This window comes from Entelurus aequoreus, linkage group LG23, assembly GCF_033978785.1.
Source record: "Entelurus aequoreus isolate RoL-2023_Sb linkage group LG23, RoL_Eaeq_v1.1, whole genome shotgun sequence".
NCBI lineage: Eukaryota > Metazoa > Chordata > Actinopteri > Syngnathiformes > Syngnathidae > Entelurus > Entelurus aequoreus.
In genome coordinates this window covers 40,133,955-40,151,961 of record NC_084753.1, presented here as the reverse complement: position 1 = coordinate 40,151,961, position 18,007 = coordinate 40,133,955, and the positions used below count along the sequence as shown (strand labels likewise).

At 25.9% G+C, this 18,007-nt stretch overlaps 1 protein-coding gene across 1 annotated transcript in view; it reads right to left on the bottom strand.

Annotated features, from left to right (window-relative positions):
• Positions 1-526: 526 nt before the first annotated feature.
• galnt16 (UDP-N-acetyl-alpha-D-galactosamine:polypeptide N-acetylgalactosaminyltransferase 16) overlaps positions 527-18,007 on the bottom strand; it is an 84,483-nt gene continuing 67,002 nt past the window's right edge. Inside the window, exons 14-15 of the mRNA XM_062034719.1 lie at positions 17,868-17,984; positions 527-1,038 (exon numbers count right to left, since the gene is read on the bottom strand). Coding sequence (XP_061890703.1) covers positions 895-1,038; positions 17,868-17,984 — 261 coding nt within the window. The 3' untranslated portion in view covers positions 527-894. The remainder of the gene's footprint in view (positions 1,039-17,867; positions 17,985-18,007) is intronic.

Below are 18,007 nucleotides of genomic sequence, written 5' to 3'. Positions count from 1 at the left end.
AAACATTTTCTTGAATAAAAAAGAAAGTAAAACAATATAAAAACAGTTACATAGAAACTAGTAACTAATAAAAATGAGTAAAATTAGTACTATTAGTGGACCAGCAGCACGCACAATCATGTGTGCTTACGGACTGTATCCCTTGCAGACTGTATTGATATATATTGATATATAATGTAGGAACCAGAATATTAATAACAGAAAGAAACAACCCTTTTGTGTGAATGAGTGTAAATGGGGGAGGGAGGTTTTTTGGGTTGGTGCACTAATTGTAAGTGTATCTTGTGTTTTTTATGTTGATTTAATAAAAAAAACAAAAACAAAAAAAAAAAACGATACAGATAATAAAAAAACAATACCGATAATTTCCGATATTACATTTTAAAGCATTTATCGGCCGATAATATCGGCCTGCCGATATTATTGGACATCTCTAATACCAATATATCATTGTTGTAAATATAATAACAAATATAATTTTCTGTAGTTTCGCTATGTCTAGGCGGGTTAAAAGCAATAAAACACCTTCGTAACTACCTTTTTATTTGACAATGAACATATATAGCACTTTACACAGAAATAATAAGGAGCAAATGTTTGCATGAAAGGTTAGTAGCAGGGCAGGCAAAAAGGAAGAAGACAAACACTGTCATGCAAAAGAATAAATAACCTTGGTGACCTTGGTGGGAGAATCATTTAGTCTTCTGACTCAGTCCTCCTTTCCTTCACGCCATGGTCTCCAAGCGGGAATGATGACAGAAAGAAGTGAAGGTTACGTAGAAGCATCCTTGCAGACACCCGGATGCTCCGCCGCATGTCCTGCTTTGTCCCCAGACCGGAAGCATCACGGGTACCGGAGAGAGTCCTCCCTTTCCCGTCTCCTCGCACCTGGGGTCAGGTGATGACCTGTGGCTCCCACGCCTGGCTGGCCACCTGGGGGCGACACTGAGCAACCACCGGGGGCCCCGGGGAGCCCTGACTGTCCAGGCAGAAGCCGCTGACCGCGTGCTGCAGGGCCGAGCCTTTCGGCTTCCATTTCTGCACACAAAAAATAAACTTCTTCAGATGAACAACGTGAACGTGGCGGCAGGTAGACGCGAGTGTGACTCCCACGATGAGTCAGAGGAATGAAATGATTCTTATTATTTTAGTTGTGTTTATTACACACCTCAGGAAAAAAACACTCATGTATATTAGTGCATCGCTAAGTCTTTTATTATTATTATTATTATTATTTTATCATTTTGTTTGTGTTTATTACACACCTCATGTATATTAGTGCATAGCTAAGTCTTTTATTATTATTATTATTATTATTTTATTTGTGTTTACTACACACCTCATGTATATTAGTGCATAGCTAAGTCTTTTATTATTATTATTATTATTATTATTTTATTTGTGTTTACTACACACCTCATGTATATTAGTGCATAGCTAAGTCTTTTATTATTATTATTATTATTATTATATAATTTTATTTATGTTTATTAGACACCTCAGGAAAAACCCACTGATGTATATTAGTGCATCACTGAGTCTTTTATTATTCTTATTCTTATGTCATTTTATTTGTTTATTACACACCTCAGGAAAAACCCACTGATGTATATTAGTGCATCACTGAGTCTTTTATTATTCTTATTCTTATGTCATTTTATTTGTGTTTATTACACACCTCATGAAAAAAAGTGCATCTCTAAGTCTTTTATTATTATTATTATTATATTATTATTATTATCATTATATAATTTTATTTGTGTTTATTACACACCTCAGGAAAAAAAACACTGTCTTTTAGTGCATCGCTGAGTCTTTTATTATTATTATTATTATTATTATTATTATTGTATCATTTTATTTGTGTTTATTACACACCTCAGGAAAAAAACACTCATGTATATTAGTGCATCACTAAGTCTTTTATTATTATTATAATATCATTTTATTTGTGTTTATTACACACCTCAGGAAAAAACACTCATTTATATTAGTGCATCGCTAAGTCTTTTATTATTATTATTATTATTATCATTATTATTATTTTATTTGTGTTTACTACACATCTCATGTATATTAGTGCATAGCTAAGTCTTTTATTATTATTATTATTTTATTTGTGTTTACTACACACCTCATGTATATTAGTGCATAGCTAAGTCTTTTATTATTATTATTATTATTATTATTATTATTATATAATTTTATTCATGTTTATTACACACCTCAGGAAAAACCCACTGATGTATATTAGTGCATCACTGAGTCTTTTATTATTCTTATTCTTATGTCATTTTATTTGTGTTTATTACACACCTCATGAAAAAAAGTGCATCGCTAAGTCTTTTATTATTATTATTATTATTATTATATTATTATTATTATCATTATATAATTTTATATGTGTTTATTACACACCTCAGGAAAAAAACACTGTCTTTTAGTGCATCGCTGAGTCTTTTATTATTATTATTGTTATTATTATTATTATTATTATTATTATTATTATTATTGTATCATTTTATTTGTGCTTATTACACACCTCAGGAAAAAAACACTCATGTATATTAGTGCATCGCTAAGTCTTTTATTATTATTATAATATCATTTTATTTGTGTTTATTACACACCACAGGAAAAAACACTCATTTATATTAGTGCATCACTAAGTCTTTTATTATTATTATTATTATTATATCATTTTGTTTGTGTTTATTACATACCTCAGGAAAAAAACACTCATGTATATTAGTGCATCGCTAAGTCTTTTATTATTATTATTATTATTATTTTATTTGTGTTTACTACACACCTCATGTATATTAGTGCATAGCTAAGTATTTTATTATTATTATTATTATTATTTTATTTGTGTTTACTACACACCTCATGTATATTAGTGAATAGCTAAGTCTTTTATTATTATTATTATTATCATTATTATAATATAATTGTATTTATGTTTATTACACACCTCAGGAAAAACCCACTGATGTATATTAGTGCATCACTGGGTCTTTTATTATTCTTATTCTTATTCTTATATCATTTTATTTGTGTTTATTACACACCTCAGGAAAAAAAAGTGCATCGCTAAGTCTTTTATTATTATTATTATTATTATTATATAATTTTATTTGTGTTTATTACACACCTCAGGAAAAACCCACTCATGTATATTAGTGCATCGCTGAATCTTTTATTATTATTATTATTATTATTATTGTATCATTTTATTTGTGTTTATTACACACCTCAGGAAAAAAACACTCATGTATATTAGTGCATCGCTAACTCTTTTATTATTATTATAATATCATTTTATTTGTGTTTATTACACACCTCAGGAAAAAACACTCATTTATATTAGTGCATCGCTAAGTCTTTTATTATTATTATTATTATTATTATATCATTTTGTTTGTGTTTATTACACACCTCAGGAAAAAAACACTCATGTATATTAGTGCATCGCTAAGTCTTTTATTATTATTATTATTATTATTATTATTATATCATTTTATTTGTGTTCATTACACACCTCAGGAAAAAAACACTCATGTATATTAATTAGTGCATCGCTAAGTCTTTTATTATTATTATTATTATATCATTTTATTTGTGTTTATTACACACCTCAGGAAAAAAACACTCATGTATATTAATTAGTGCATCGCTAAGTCTTTTATTATTATTATTATTATTATTATTATATCATGTTATTTGTGTTTATTACACACCTCAGGAAAAAAACACTCATGTATATTAATTAATGCATCGCTAAGTCTTTTATTATTATTATTATTATTATTATATGTTATTTGTGTTTATTACACACCTCAGGAAAAAAACACTCATGTAAATTAATTAGTGCATCGCTAAGTCTTTTCGCAATACTGCATTACATAAACGATGCTAAACAGTCCAAATAATCCATCTAAAATATATCTCTTCAATCTAAAATTTTATGGGGAAAAGTGATTAAAATTACCATAAATCATTGTTATTTTTTGTTTTACATTTTTAAAAATATAAAATGTCACGCTTTTGCACATGGTATGTGTCACAATGAATAATCCCCCCCAAAATATACAGTGGTTAAAAAATTGCTGAATTAATTCCAAAATATATTTTCTTCATGCATTTTTTATTTGTTTATTATTATTATTGATTATTATTGATTTTTTTTAAATTTATTATCAATTTTATAAAATTTCAAAACACTATAATTTTAACTAGATGTTTCTCAAATATGTTTTTTAATCAATTAATTGACAAAATAATGTACATTCATTTTAAAATAATTGTATTTTTTTTAAATTTTTAAAATACTTTAAATGTAATGTTGTTTTTTAAATTACCCCCAAAAATATACACAGGGTCAAGTAGTTAAAAAAAAATCTGCAAAAATAATTCCAAAACAAAGGTATAATTTCTTTTTGCATTTGTTTATTTGCAATTTTGTTAGATTTTTGGATACATTAAATTTAATTAGAAGTTTTCCAAATAAGTTTCATTTTCAATTACTTGGTAAAATAACTGTATATCTATAACTCCAAATAACCTATATGAAGGCAAATAGTTGATACTAAAATAATTATGTCAACTGTTTTTTTTAAATGTTATTTTATGAAAAAAATATTTTATATAATGTTTAGGGATTTTTTCCCCATATGGCTTCTATTCAATTCCATGACACTGTATGTGTCACTATCAATACTCCAAATTATATACAAAAAGGCAAAGGTTGTTAAAAATTATCAGAATGTATTTTCAAAATAATTGTAGTAATTATTCTCTATTTTATTTTATTTTTAATCCATTAAGTTTAATGTTTTTTTTTAATATATATTTTTTCAGTCAATTACTGTACTTGGCACTACAATATGTCACTTAATGTGTCACTATAAATATTACAAACAATTCACACAAACGCAAACGTTGGAAATTATGTGAATTAATTTTTTTTAAATTGTATTAATTGTTTTTTATTTTTTTAAATACATAAAATTTAATGCTGTTCCTGTACAATTTGTATTCAATTATATGACACTGTATGTGTCACAATTAATAATCCCTTCTAATGATATGTATAAAAGAGGCTATAATAAAAGATACAGATAACATACCAATTGTTGTAATAATCTCTACAAAGGCAAATATGGAAAATGATGTGAATTTATTTTAAGATAATTGTATTTTTTTTTTTTTTAATGTTATTTTTAAATACATTAAATTTAATGCTATTGTCCCCCTCCCGACTCCCCCCCAATATGGTTTCTATTCAATTATATGACACCGTATGTATCACAATAAACACTACAAATAATCTCCACAAAGGCAAATTTGGTTGAAAAAAAATAGTTGATCCTAAAAAATTATATTCAATTTTTTTATTTTTTATTTAAAAATATATTAAATGAAATATTTAGGGATTTTTTTCTATATGGTTACATGACATTGTACGTGTCATAATAAAGTATCCCCCAAAAATATACATGGGGTCAAGTGGTTAAAAAAAACAACTAAATTATTTATTTTTGCATTTTTTATTTATATATTATTATTTTTATGTATACATATTTTTTAACTTGTTTCTGAATACATTAAATTTAATTAGATGTTTCCCAAACATGTATAACCTGTAACTCCAAATAACCTATACAAAGGCAAACATTAAAAATGATGGGATTTAAAAAAAAAAAATTGTATTATTTGCATTTTTACGGTAATTAATTTTTTAAATACATAAAATTTAGTGTTGTTTTTTTCCCTTATGATTTTCTATTCAGTTATATGTTATATATTTGAAAATAATTGTATTAATTATTTATTTTATTTTATTAAACAAATTAAATTCAATGTTGTTTTTTCCCATATGGTTGCCAATCAATTAAATGACACTGTATGTGTCACAATAAACACTCCAAATAATCCCCACTAAGGGCAAATGTTGTTAAAAATATTTTAAATAATTGTATTATTTGTTTTCTATTTTTATTAAATTTTTTAAATACATTCAATTAAATGTTTGTGTTTTTATATGGTTTATATTTAATTACATGACCCCATATGTCACTATAAATATTACAAATAATGTACACAAAGGCAAACGCTAAAAATTATGTGATTTATTTTTTAAAATAATTGTATTATTTGTATTTTTACTGTAATAATCTACACGAAGGCAAACATTAAAAATGATGTGAATGTATTTTTTGAATAATAATATTATTTGTATTTTTACAGTAATTTATTTATTATGTTGTTGTTTATTCCCTCATGATTTCTATTCAATTATATGTCACCCCATGTGTCATAATAAACACTCCAAATAATCTCTACAAAGGCAAATGTTGCGAATGATGTGAAATTATTTTTTAAATAATTGTATAAATTGTTTTTATTTAACTTTTTAAATACATTGAATTGAATGTTGTTTATTCCCCTCATGATTTATATTCAATTATATGACACTGTATGTGTCACAACAAATATTCCAAATAAAGTCAAATGTTGAAAATTTTGTAAATTTATTTGAAAATAATTGTACTAATTGTGTATTTTATTTGATCAAATAAATACAATTCAATGTTGTTTTCCCCCCATATGGTTTCTATTCAATTAAATGACACTGTATGTGTCACAATAAACACTCCAAATAATCCCCACAAAAGGCAAATGTTGTTAAAACATGTTTTAAATAATTGTATTACTTGTTTTCTATTTTTATTTTATTTTTTTAAAACATTAAAGCAAACATTCAATTAAATGTTTGTGTTTTTATATGGTTTCTATTCAATTACATGACCCCATATGTCACTATAAATATTAACAAAAAATCTACACAAAGGCAAATGTTGCAAATGATGTGAATTTTTAAAAAAATATTGTATTAATTGTTTATTGTATTTTATTAAATACATTCATTTCGATGTTGTTTATTTCCCTCATGATTTCTATTCAATTATATGACACTGTATGTGTCACAACATATTTTCCAAATAAAGATACATGTTGAAAATAATGCAAATGTATTTAAAAATAATTGTATTAATTAATTGTATTTTATTGAATAAATTAAATTCAATGTTGAATTTATTTTGAAATAATTGTATTATTATATTTTATCAAATAAATTAAATTAAATGTTGTTTTTTCCCATATGGTTTACTATTCTATTTTAAATAATTGTATTTTATTTTTAAAACACATTTAATTAAATGTTTGTGTTTTTATATGGTTTCTATTCAATTACATGACCCCATATGTCACTATAAATATTAAAAATAATCTACACAAAAGCAAATGTTGCAAATTGTGTGAATTTATTTATTAAAGATAAATTGTATTCATTTATTTTATTTTCTTAAATAAATTAAATTCAATGTTGTTTTTTCCCATATGGTTTCTATTCAATTACATGACCCCATATGTCACTATAAATACTACAAATAATCTACACAAAGGCAAATGTTGCAAATGATGTGAATTTATAAAAAAAAATATTGTATTCATTGTTTATTGTATTTTATTAAATACATTCATTTCGATGTTGTTTATTTCCCTCATGATTTCTATTCAATTATATGACACTGTATGTGTCACAACATATTTTCCAAATAAAGACACATGTTGAAAATAATGCAAATGTATTTAAAAATAATTGTATTAATTAATTGTATTTTATTGAATAAATTAAATTCAATGTTGAATTTATTTTGAAATAATTGTATTATTATATGTTATTAAATAAATTCAATTCAATGTTGTTTTTTCCCATATGGTTTCTATATGATTTTAAATAATTGTATTTTATTTTTTAAATACATTCAATTAAATGTTTGTGTTTTCATATGGTTTCTATTCAATTACATGACCCCATATGTCACTATAAATACTACAAATAATCTACACAAAAGCAAATGTTGCAAATTATGTGAATTTATTTATTAAAAATAAATTGTATTCATTTATTTTATTTTATTAAATAAATTAAATTCAATGTTGTTTTTTCCCATATGGTTTCTATTCAATTACATGACCCCATATGTCACTATAAATACTACAAATAATCTACACAAAGGCAAATGTTGCAAATGATGTGAATTTATAAAAAGAATATTGTATTAATTGTTTATTGTATTTTATTAAATACATTCATTTCGATGTTGTTTATTTCCCTCATGATTTCTATTCAATTATATGACACTGTATGTGTCACAACATATTTTCCAAATAAAGACACATGTTGAAAATAATGCAAATTTATTTAAAAATAAGTGTATTAATTAATTTTCTCTTATTGAATATATTAAATTCAATGTTGAATTTATTTTGAAATAATTCTATTATTATATTTTATCAAATAAATTAAATTCAATGTTTTTTTTCCCCATATGGTTTCTATTTGATATTAAATAATTGTATTTTATTTTCTAAATACATTCAATTAAATGTTTGTGTTTTTATATGGTTCCTATTCAACTACATGACCCCATATGTCACTATAAATATTAAAAAATAATCTACACAAAAGCAAATGTTGCAAATTATGTGAATTTATTTATTAAAAATAATTGTATTCATTTATTTTATTTTCTTAAATAAATTAAATTCAATGTTGTTTTTTCCCATATGGTTTCTATTCAATTACATGACCCCATATGTCACTATAAATACTACAAATAATCTACACAAAGGCAAATGTTGCAAATGATGTGAATTTATAAAAAAATATTGTATTAATTGTTTATTGTATTTTATTAAATACATTCATTTTGATGTTGTTTATTTCCCTCATGATTTCTATTCAATTATATGACACTGTATGTGTCACAACATATTTTCCAAATAAAGACACATGTTGAAAATGATGCAAATTTATTTAAAAATAATTGTATTAATTAATTTTCTCTTATTGAATAAATTAAATTCAATGTTGAATTTATTTTGAAATAATTGTATTAATATATTTTATTAAATAAATTAAATTCAATGTTTTTTTCCCCCCATATGGTTTCTATTTGATATTAAATAATTGTATTTTATTTTTTAAATACATTCAATTAAATGTTTGTGTTTTTATATGGTTCCTATTCAACTACATGACCCCATATGTCACTATAAATACTACAAATAATCTACACAAAAGCAAATGTTGCAAATTATGTGAATTTATTTATTAAAAATAAATTGTATTCATTTATTTTATTTTATTAAATAAATTAAATTCAATGTTGTTTTTTCCGATATGGTTTCTATTCAATTACATGGCCCCATATGTCACTATAAATACTACAAATAATCTACACAAAGGCAAATGTTGCAAATGATGTGAATTTATAAAAAAATATTGTATTAATTGTTTATTGTATTTTATTAAGCACATTCATTTTGATGTTGTTTATTTCCCTCATGATTTCTATTCAATTTTGTGACACTGTATGTGTCACAACATATTTTCCAAATAAAGACACATGTTGAAAATAATGCAAAGGTATTTAAAAATAATTGTATTAATTAATTGTATTTTATTGAATAAATTAAATTCAATGTTGAATTTATTTTGAAATAATTGTATTAATATATTTTATTAAATAAATTAAATTCAATGTTGTTTTTTCCCATGTGGTTTACTATTCGATTTTAAATAACTGTATTTTATTTTTAAAACACATTTAATTAAATGTTTGTGTTTTTATATGGTTCCTATTCAACTACATGACCCCATATGTCACTATAAATATTAAGAATAATCTACACAAAAGCAAATGTTGCAAATTATGTGAATTTATTTATTAAAAATAAATTGTATTCATTTATTTTATTTTCTTAAATAAATTAAATTCAATGTTGTTTTTTCCCATATGGTTTCTATTCAACTACATGACCCCATATGTCACTATAAATACTACAAATAATCTACACAAAGGCAAATGTTGCAAATGATGTGAATTTATTTTAAAAAAAATTGTATTAATTGTTTATTGTATTTTATTAAATACATTCATTTTGATGTTTATTTCCCTCATGATTTCTATTCAATTATATGACACTGTATGTGTCACAACATATTTTCCAAATAAAGACACATGCTGAAAATAATGCAAATGTATTTAAAAATAATTGTATTAATTAATTGTATTTTATTGAATAAATTAAATTCAATGTTGAATTTATTTTGAAATAATTGTATTAATATATTTTATTAAATAAATTAAATTCAATGTTTTTTTTTCCCCATATGGTTTACTATTCGATTTTAAATAATTGTATTTTATTTTTAAAACACATTTAATTAAATGTTTGTGTTTTTATATGGTTCCTATTCAACTACATGACCCCATATGTCACTATAAATATTACAAAATAATCTACACAAAAGCAAATGTTGCAAATTATGTGAATTTATTTATTAAAAATAAGTTGTATTCATTTATTTTATTTTCTTAAATAAATTAAATTCAACGTTGTTTTTTCCCATATGGTTTCTATTCAATTACATGACCCCATATGTCACTATAAATACTACAAATAATCTACACAAAGGCAAATGTTGCAAATGATGTGAATTTATGAACAAATATTGTATTAATTGTTTATTGTATTTTATTAAATACATTCATTTTGATGTTGTTTATTTCCCTCATGATTTCTATTCAATTATATGACACTGTATGTGTCACAACATATTTTCCAAATAAAGACACATGTTGAAAATAATGCAAATGTATTTAAAAATAATTGTATTAATTAATTGTATTTTATTGAATAAATTAAATTCAATGTTGAATTTATTTTGAAATAATTGTATTATTATATGTTATTAAATAAATTCAATTCAATGTTGTTTTTTCCCATATGGTTTCTATATGATTTTAAATAATTGTATTTTATTTTTTAAATACATTCAATTAAATGTTTGTGTTTTCATATGGTTTCTATTCAATTACATGACCCCATATGTCACTATAAATACTACAAATAATCTACACAAAAGCAAATGTTGCAAATTATGTGAATTTATTTATTAAAAATAAATTGTATTCATTTATTTTATTTTATTAAATAAATTAAATTCAATGTTGTTTTTTCCCATATGGTTTCTATTCAATTACATGACCCCATATGTCACTATAAATACTACAAATAATCTACACAAAGGCAAATGTTGCAAATGATGTGAATTTATAAAAAGAATATTGTATTAATTGTTTATTGTATTTTATTAAATACATTCATTTCGATGTTGTTTATTTCCCTCATGATTTCTATTCAATTATATGACACTGTATGTGTCACAACATATTTTCCAAATAAAGACACATGTTGAAAATAATGCAAATTTATTTAAAAATAAGTGTATTAATTAATTTTCTCTTATTGAATATATTAAATTCAATGTTGAATTTATTTTGAAATAATTCTATTATTATATTTTATCAAATAAATTAAATTCAATGTTTTTTTTCCCCATATGGTTTCTATTTGATATTAAATAATTGTATTTTATTTTCTAAATACATTCAATTAAATGTTTGTGTTTTTATATGGTTCCTATTCAACTACATGACCCCATATGTCACTATAAATATTAAAAAATAATCTACACAAAAGCAAATGTTGCAAATTATGTGAATTTATTTATTAAAAATAATTGTATTCATTTATTTTATTTTCTTAAATAAATTAAATTCAATGTTGTTTTTTCCCATATGGTTTCTATTCAATTACATGACCCCATATGTCACTATAAATACTACAAATAATCTACACAAAGGCAAATGTTGCAAATGATGTGAATTTATAAAAAAATATTGTATTAATTGTTTATTGTATTTTATTAAATACATTCATTTTGATGTTGTTTATTTCCCTCATGATTTCTATTCAATTATATGACACTGTATGTGTCACAACATATTTTCCAAATAAAGACACATGTTGAAAATGATGCAAATTTATTTAAAAATAATTGTATTAATTAATTTTCTCTTATTGAATAAATTAAATTCAATGTTGAATTTATTTTGAAATAATTGTATTAATATATTTTATTAAATAAATTAAATTCAATGTTTTTTTCCCCCCATATGGTTTCTATTTGATATTAAATAATTGTATTTTATTTTTTAAATACATTCAATTAAATGTTTGTGTTTTTATATGGTTCCTATTCAACTACATGACCCCATATGTCACTATAAATACTACAAATAATCTACACAAAAGCAAATGTTGCAAATTATGTGAATTTATTTATTAAAAATAAATTGTATTCATTTATTTTATTTTATTAAATAAATTAAATTCAATGTTGTTTTTTCCGATATGGTTTCTATTCAATTACATGGCCCCATATGTCACTATAAATACTACAAATAATCTACACAAAGGCAAATGTTGCAAATGATGTGAATTTATAAAAAAATATTGTATTAATTGTTTATTGTATTTTATTAAGCACATTCATTTTGATGTTGTTTATTTCCCTCATGATTTCTATTCAATTTTGTGACACTGTATGTGTCACAACATATTTTCCAAATAAAGACACATGTTGAAAATAATGCAAAGGTATTTAAAAATAATTGTATTAATTAATTGTATTTTATTGAATAAATTAAATTCAATGTTGAATTTATTTTGAAATAATTGTATTAATATATTTTATTAAATAAATTAAATTCAATGTTGTTTTTTCCCATGTGGTTTACTATTCGATTTTAAATAACTGTATTTTATTTTTAAAACACATTTAATTAAATGTTTGTGTTTTTATATGGTTCCTATTCAACTACATGACCCCATATGTCACTATAAATATTAAGAATAATCTACACAAAAGCAAATGTTGCAAATTATGTGAATTTATTTATTAAAAATAAATTGTATTCATTTATTTTATTTTCTTAAATAAATTAAATTCAATGTTGTTTTTTCCCATATGGTTTCTATTCAACTACATGACCCCATATGTCACTATAAATACTACAAATAATCTACACAAAGGCAAATGTTGCAAATGATGTGAATTTATTTTAAAAAAAATTGTATTAATTGTTTATTGTATTTTATTAAATACATTCATTTTGATGTTTATTTCCCTCATGATTTCTATTCAATTATATGACACTGTATGTGTCACAACATATTTTCCAAATAAAGACACATGCTGAAAATAATGCAAATGTATTTAAAAATAATTGTATTAATTAATTGTATTTTATTGAATAAATTAAATTCAATGTTGAATTTATTTTGAAATAATTGTATTAATATATTTTATTAAATAAATTAAATTCAATGTTTTTTTTTCCCCATATGGTTTACTATTCGATTTTAAATAATTGTATTTTATTTTTAAAACACATTTAATTAAATGTTTGTGTTTTTATATGGTTCCTATTCAACTACATGACCCCATATGTCACTATAAATATTACAAAATAATCTACACAAAAGCAAATGTTGCAAATTATGTGAATTTATTTATTAAAAATAAGTTGTATTCATTTATTTTATTTTCTTAAATAAATTAAATTCAACGTTGTTTTTTCCCATATGGTTTCTATTCAATTACATGACCCCATATGTCACTATAAATACTACAAATAATCTACACAAAGGCAAATGTTGCAAATGATGTGAATTTATGAACAAATATTGTATTAATTGTTTATTGTATTTTATTAAATACATTCATTTTGATGTTGTTTATTTCCCTCATGATTTCTATTCAATTATATGACACTGTATGTGTCACAACATATTTTCCAAATAAAGACACATGTTGAAAAATAATGCGAGTGTATTTAAAAATAATTGTATTAATTAATTGTATTTTATTGAATAAATTAAATTCAATGTTGAATTTATTTTGAAATAATTGTATTATTATATTTTATCAAATAAATTAAATTCAATGTTTTTTTTCCCCATATGGTTTCTATTTGATATTAAATAATTGTGTTTTATTTTTTAAATACATTCAATTAAATGTTTGTGTTTTTATATGGTTTCTATTCAACTACATGACGCCATATGTCACTATAAATACTACAAATAATCTACACAAAAGCAAATGTTGCAAATTATGTGAATTTATTTATTAAAAATAAATTGTATTCATTTATTTTCTTTTATTAAATAAATTAAATTCAATGTTGTTTTTTCCCATATGGTTTCTATTCAATTACATGACCCCATATGTCACTATAAATACTACAAATAATCTACACAAAAGCAAATGTTGCAAATTATGTGAATTTATTTATTAAAAATAAATTGTATTCATTTATTTTATTTTCTTAAATAAAATTAAATTCAATGTTGTTTTTTCCCATATGGTTTCTATTCAACTACATGACCCCATATGTCACTATAAATACTACAAATAATCTACACAAAGGCAAATGTTGCAAATTATGTGAATTTATAAAAAAATATTGTATTAATTGTTTATTGTATTTTATTAAATATATTCATTTCGATGTTGTTTATTTCCCTCATGATTTCTATTCAATTATATGACACTGTATGTGTCACAACATATTTTCCAAATAAAGACACATGTTGAAAATAATGCAAATGTATTTAAAAATAATTGTAGTAATTAATTGTATTTTATTGAATAAATTAAATTCAATGTTGAATTTATTTTAAAATAATTGTATTATATTTTATCAAATAAATTAAATTCAATGTTGTTTTTCCCCATATGGTTTACTATTCGATTTTAAATAATTGTATTTTATTAATAAAACACATTTAATTAAATGTTTGTGTTTTTATATGGTTTCTATTCAATTACATGACCCCACATGTCACTATAAATATTAAAAAATAATCTACACAAAAGCAAATGTCGCAAATTATGTGAATTTATTTATTAAAAATAATTGTATTCATTTATTTTATTTGATTAAATAAATTAAATTCAATGTTGTTGTTTTTCCCATATGGTTTCTATTCAACTACATGACCCCATATGTCACCATAAATACTACAAATAATCTACACAAAGGCAAATGTTGCAAATGTGAATTTATTTGGAAATAATTAAATTTTTTGTTTTAATTGTATTTAAAATAAAATATATATAATGCTCAGTTTTTCCCCCTTGTGGTTTCTATTTAAATAAATGACACTGTAAGTCACAATAAACGCTTCAAATCATTTAAAATAGTGTAAAAATAATTGTATTACATGATATTCTATTTTTAAATACATTAAATAAAATGTTGTTTTTTTTGCACGTTTTTTTTCTTAATTGGCTTTAAACCATTTTGCTTATTTTGATGTCCTGGTTTAGCTGTGAGGTGGGCAAGAAGAATGAAGATATTGTTGAATAAGTCCAATAAACATTATTCATATCAACCTAATGAAGTGTTTATTAGCTGCTTTACTGTGGCCGATGATGTCATATATACTTTATTGCTGTTTCCTACCATATATCGTTTAATTATGAGGGAAAGCAGAATCCCTTCATTAAAAGTGATGAAAATAGGAGTGTGACACTTTTATCGCACAAATGATGAGAGAAAATCTAGAATTTGAACAAAATGGTAAAAAAAAAACCCCCCACACTTTATCTAATCAACTGCTGCTAGCTGATGAAGAGCGATGAAGAGCAGGAGAATAGTCCTCTGGTCCCTACACGTGTTTCCACTCAACAACGCCCTGCTCCGTGTCATGAATCAAGCCGAGAGCAGACGCAGGTTCACGGGGGAAATGAGCGAGCAAGAAGGGTGTGAGGTCATGGGTGTGCTGCATCTACAACATGAAGCATTCGGAATGTTGAGTGAAGCATCTGATCTTATCTCTTTAAGCCTGCCTTCAAACCATGTCATCATTCCACGGTGACGTCAGCGTGGGTGGGGGGGGGCGGGGGGGGGGGGGGGTGGGGGCGTAACAAAATACACCCCCCCGCTACCACCAAAAAGGGTGTGCGTGCAGAAGCCGCATACACAAACCCCGTTTCCATAAGAGTTGGGAAATTGTGCTAAATGTAAATATAAACGGAATATGCAGTTGAATGTGCTACAAAGACAACATACCGTATTTCCTTGAATAGCCGCAGGGGCGTTAATTAATTTAAAACCTCCTGTCACACCTGCGTTTACCGGAAACCGGCGGGATGGCCGTGCATGCGGTAATTATTTTAAAACCTCTTCTCACTCCGGCGTTTACCAAAAGGAATCCATAAAATTTAGGCGTGCGCTTTGAGTGTGATGTAAGCATACCATCATGAAAAGCACATTTAATTAAAAAAAACGTTATTATGGTCTTACCTGTACTTATAAATGGAGTCCATTTGCAGCTCCTTCTGACCAAAAGCATCGATAACTTGTTTATAGAAGTCTTCCTTATTTTCTTTCTTCAGTTTTAAAAGTCTCTGTTTCGATGGAGATATTCCTTTAATTATTACCTCCTGCTTCGATTGAAAGTCCAGTTTAGAAAACTGTTTTATTTTAGATACCGGTATGTAATCCTCCATGGTAAAAGTTCAGGCAGAGGGAAAAAATAAATCTCTTGCTGCGTGTGTTCACTTCTTCTGCAGTACCGAAAGTCGCAAGAAGGATCACTAGCGCGGCAGCGCCCTCTACCACCAGGAGGCGGGAGTCATTTAATGACTTATACAGTATTTGACACACGCAGCTACGGTATATTAATAAAACATAGCTGCTTACTGTTCTCTTTAGCATACTGTACCGGTATTCAATAGCTTGAACCTTAAATCCTACTGAAAAGCTCTTTATCTTTTTTCCTTTGTGCGATTGTAAACTACTGAAAGCAGCTTCCTCCATTTTGAAATTGAGGACAGTTGCGTCACTCGTGACGTAACGAATTTGACCCGGTGGAAGTTCTAGCCATATGCTAAATATTTTGCGAAACGAGTTTGACCCGGCGAAAATTATAGACATGCGATAATAAAATTAATATTTTGCGAAACGAATTTGATCCAGCTTCAATAATAAACCGGCGATAAGGCCAAGCATGCGTTAATTATTTTGAGAAACGAGTTTGACCCGGCAGTAATTCTAGACGTGCGAATACTATATTCCCTGCGCCAATTCAAGGAAATACGGTATTTGATGTTCGAGGGTCACCACTTTGTCAACAAATGCGCGAGCAAATTGTTGAACAGTTTAAGAACGACCTGAATTTAGGGATTTCACCATCTACGCGCCGTAATACCATCAAAGGGTTCAGAGAATCTGGAGAAGTCACTGCACGTACGCAGCTAAGCCCGTGACCTTCCATCCCTCAGGCTGTACTGCATCAACAAGCCACATCAGTGTGTAAAGGATATCACCACATGGGCCCAGGAAGACTTCAGAAACCCACTGTCAGTAACTACAGTTGGTCGCTACATCTGTAAGTGCAAGTTAAAACTCTCCTATGCAAGGCGAAAACCGTTGATCAACAACACCCGGAAACGCCGTCGGCTTCGCTGGGCCCGAGCTCATCTAAGATGGACTGATGCAAAGTGGAAAAGTGTTCTGACGAGTCCACATTTCAAATTGTTTTCGGAAACTGTGGACGTCGTGTCCTCCGGAACAAAGAGGAAAAGAACCATCCGGATTGTTCTAGGCGCAAAGTTTCTGGGTGTTGTTGATAAACTGTTTTCGCCTTGCATAGGAGAGTTTGAACTTGCACTTACAGATGTAGCGACCGACTGTAGTTACTGACAGTGGGTTTCTGAAGTGTTCCTGAGCCCATGTGGTGATATCCTTTACACACTGGTGTGGCTTGTTGATGCAGTACAGCCTGAGGGATGGAAGGTCACGGGCTTAACCGCTTACGTGCAGTGATTTCTCCACATTCTCTGAACCCTTTGATGCACAAGCACAAGCACAGACCTGTCGGGGCTCCTTGGCGTTGCAGGACTCCATCTTGACCTTGGACCCGGCTGTGAAGACCGTGATGGCCAGGCACAGGTCCTGCTGGCGGATCAGCGGCTCAATCAGTTCCCACCTCTGCAGAGGACATACCTTTTCTC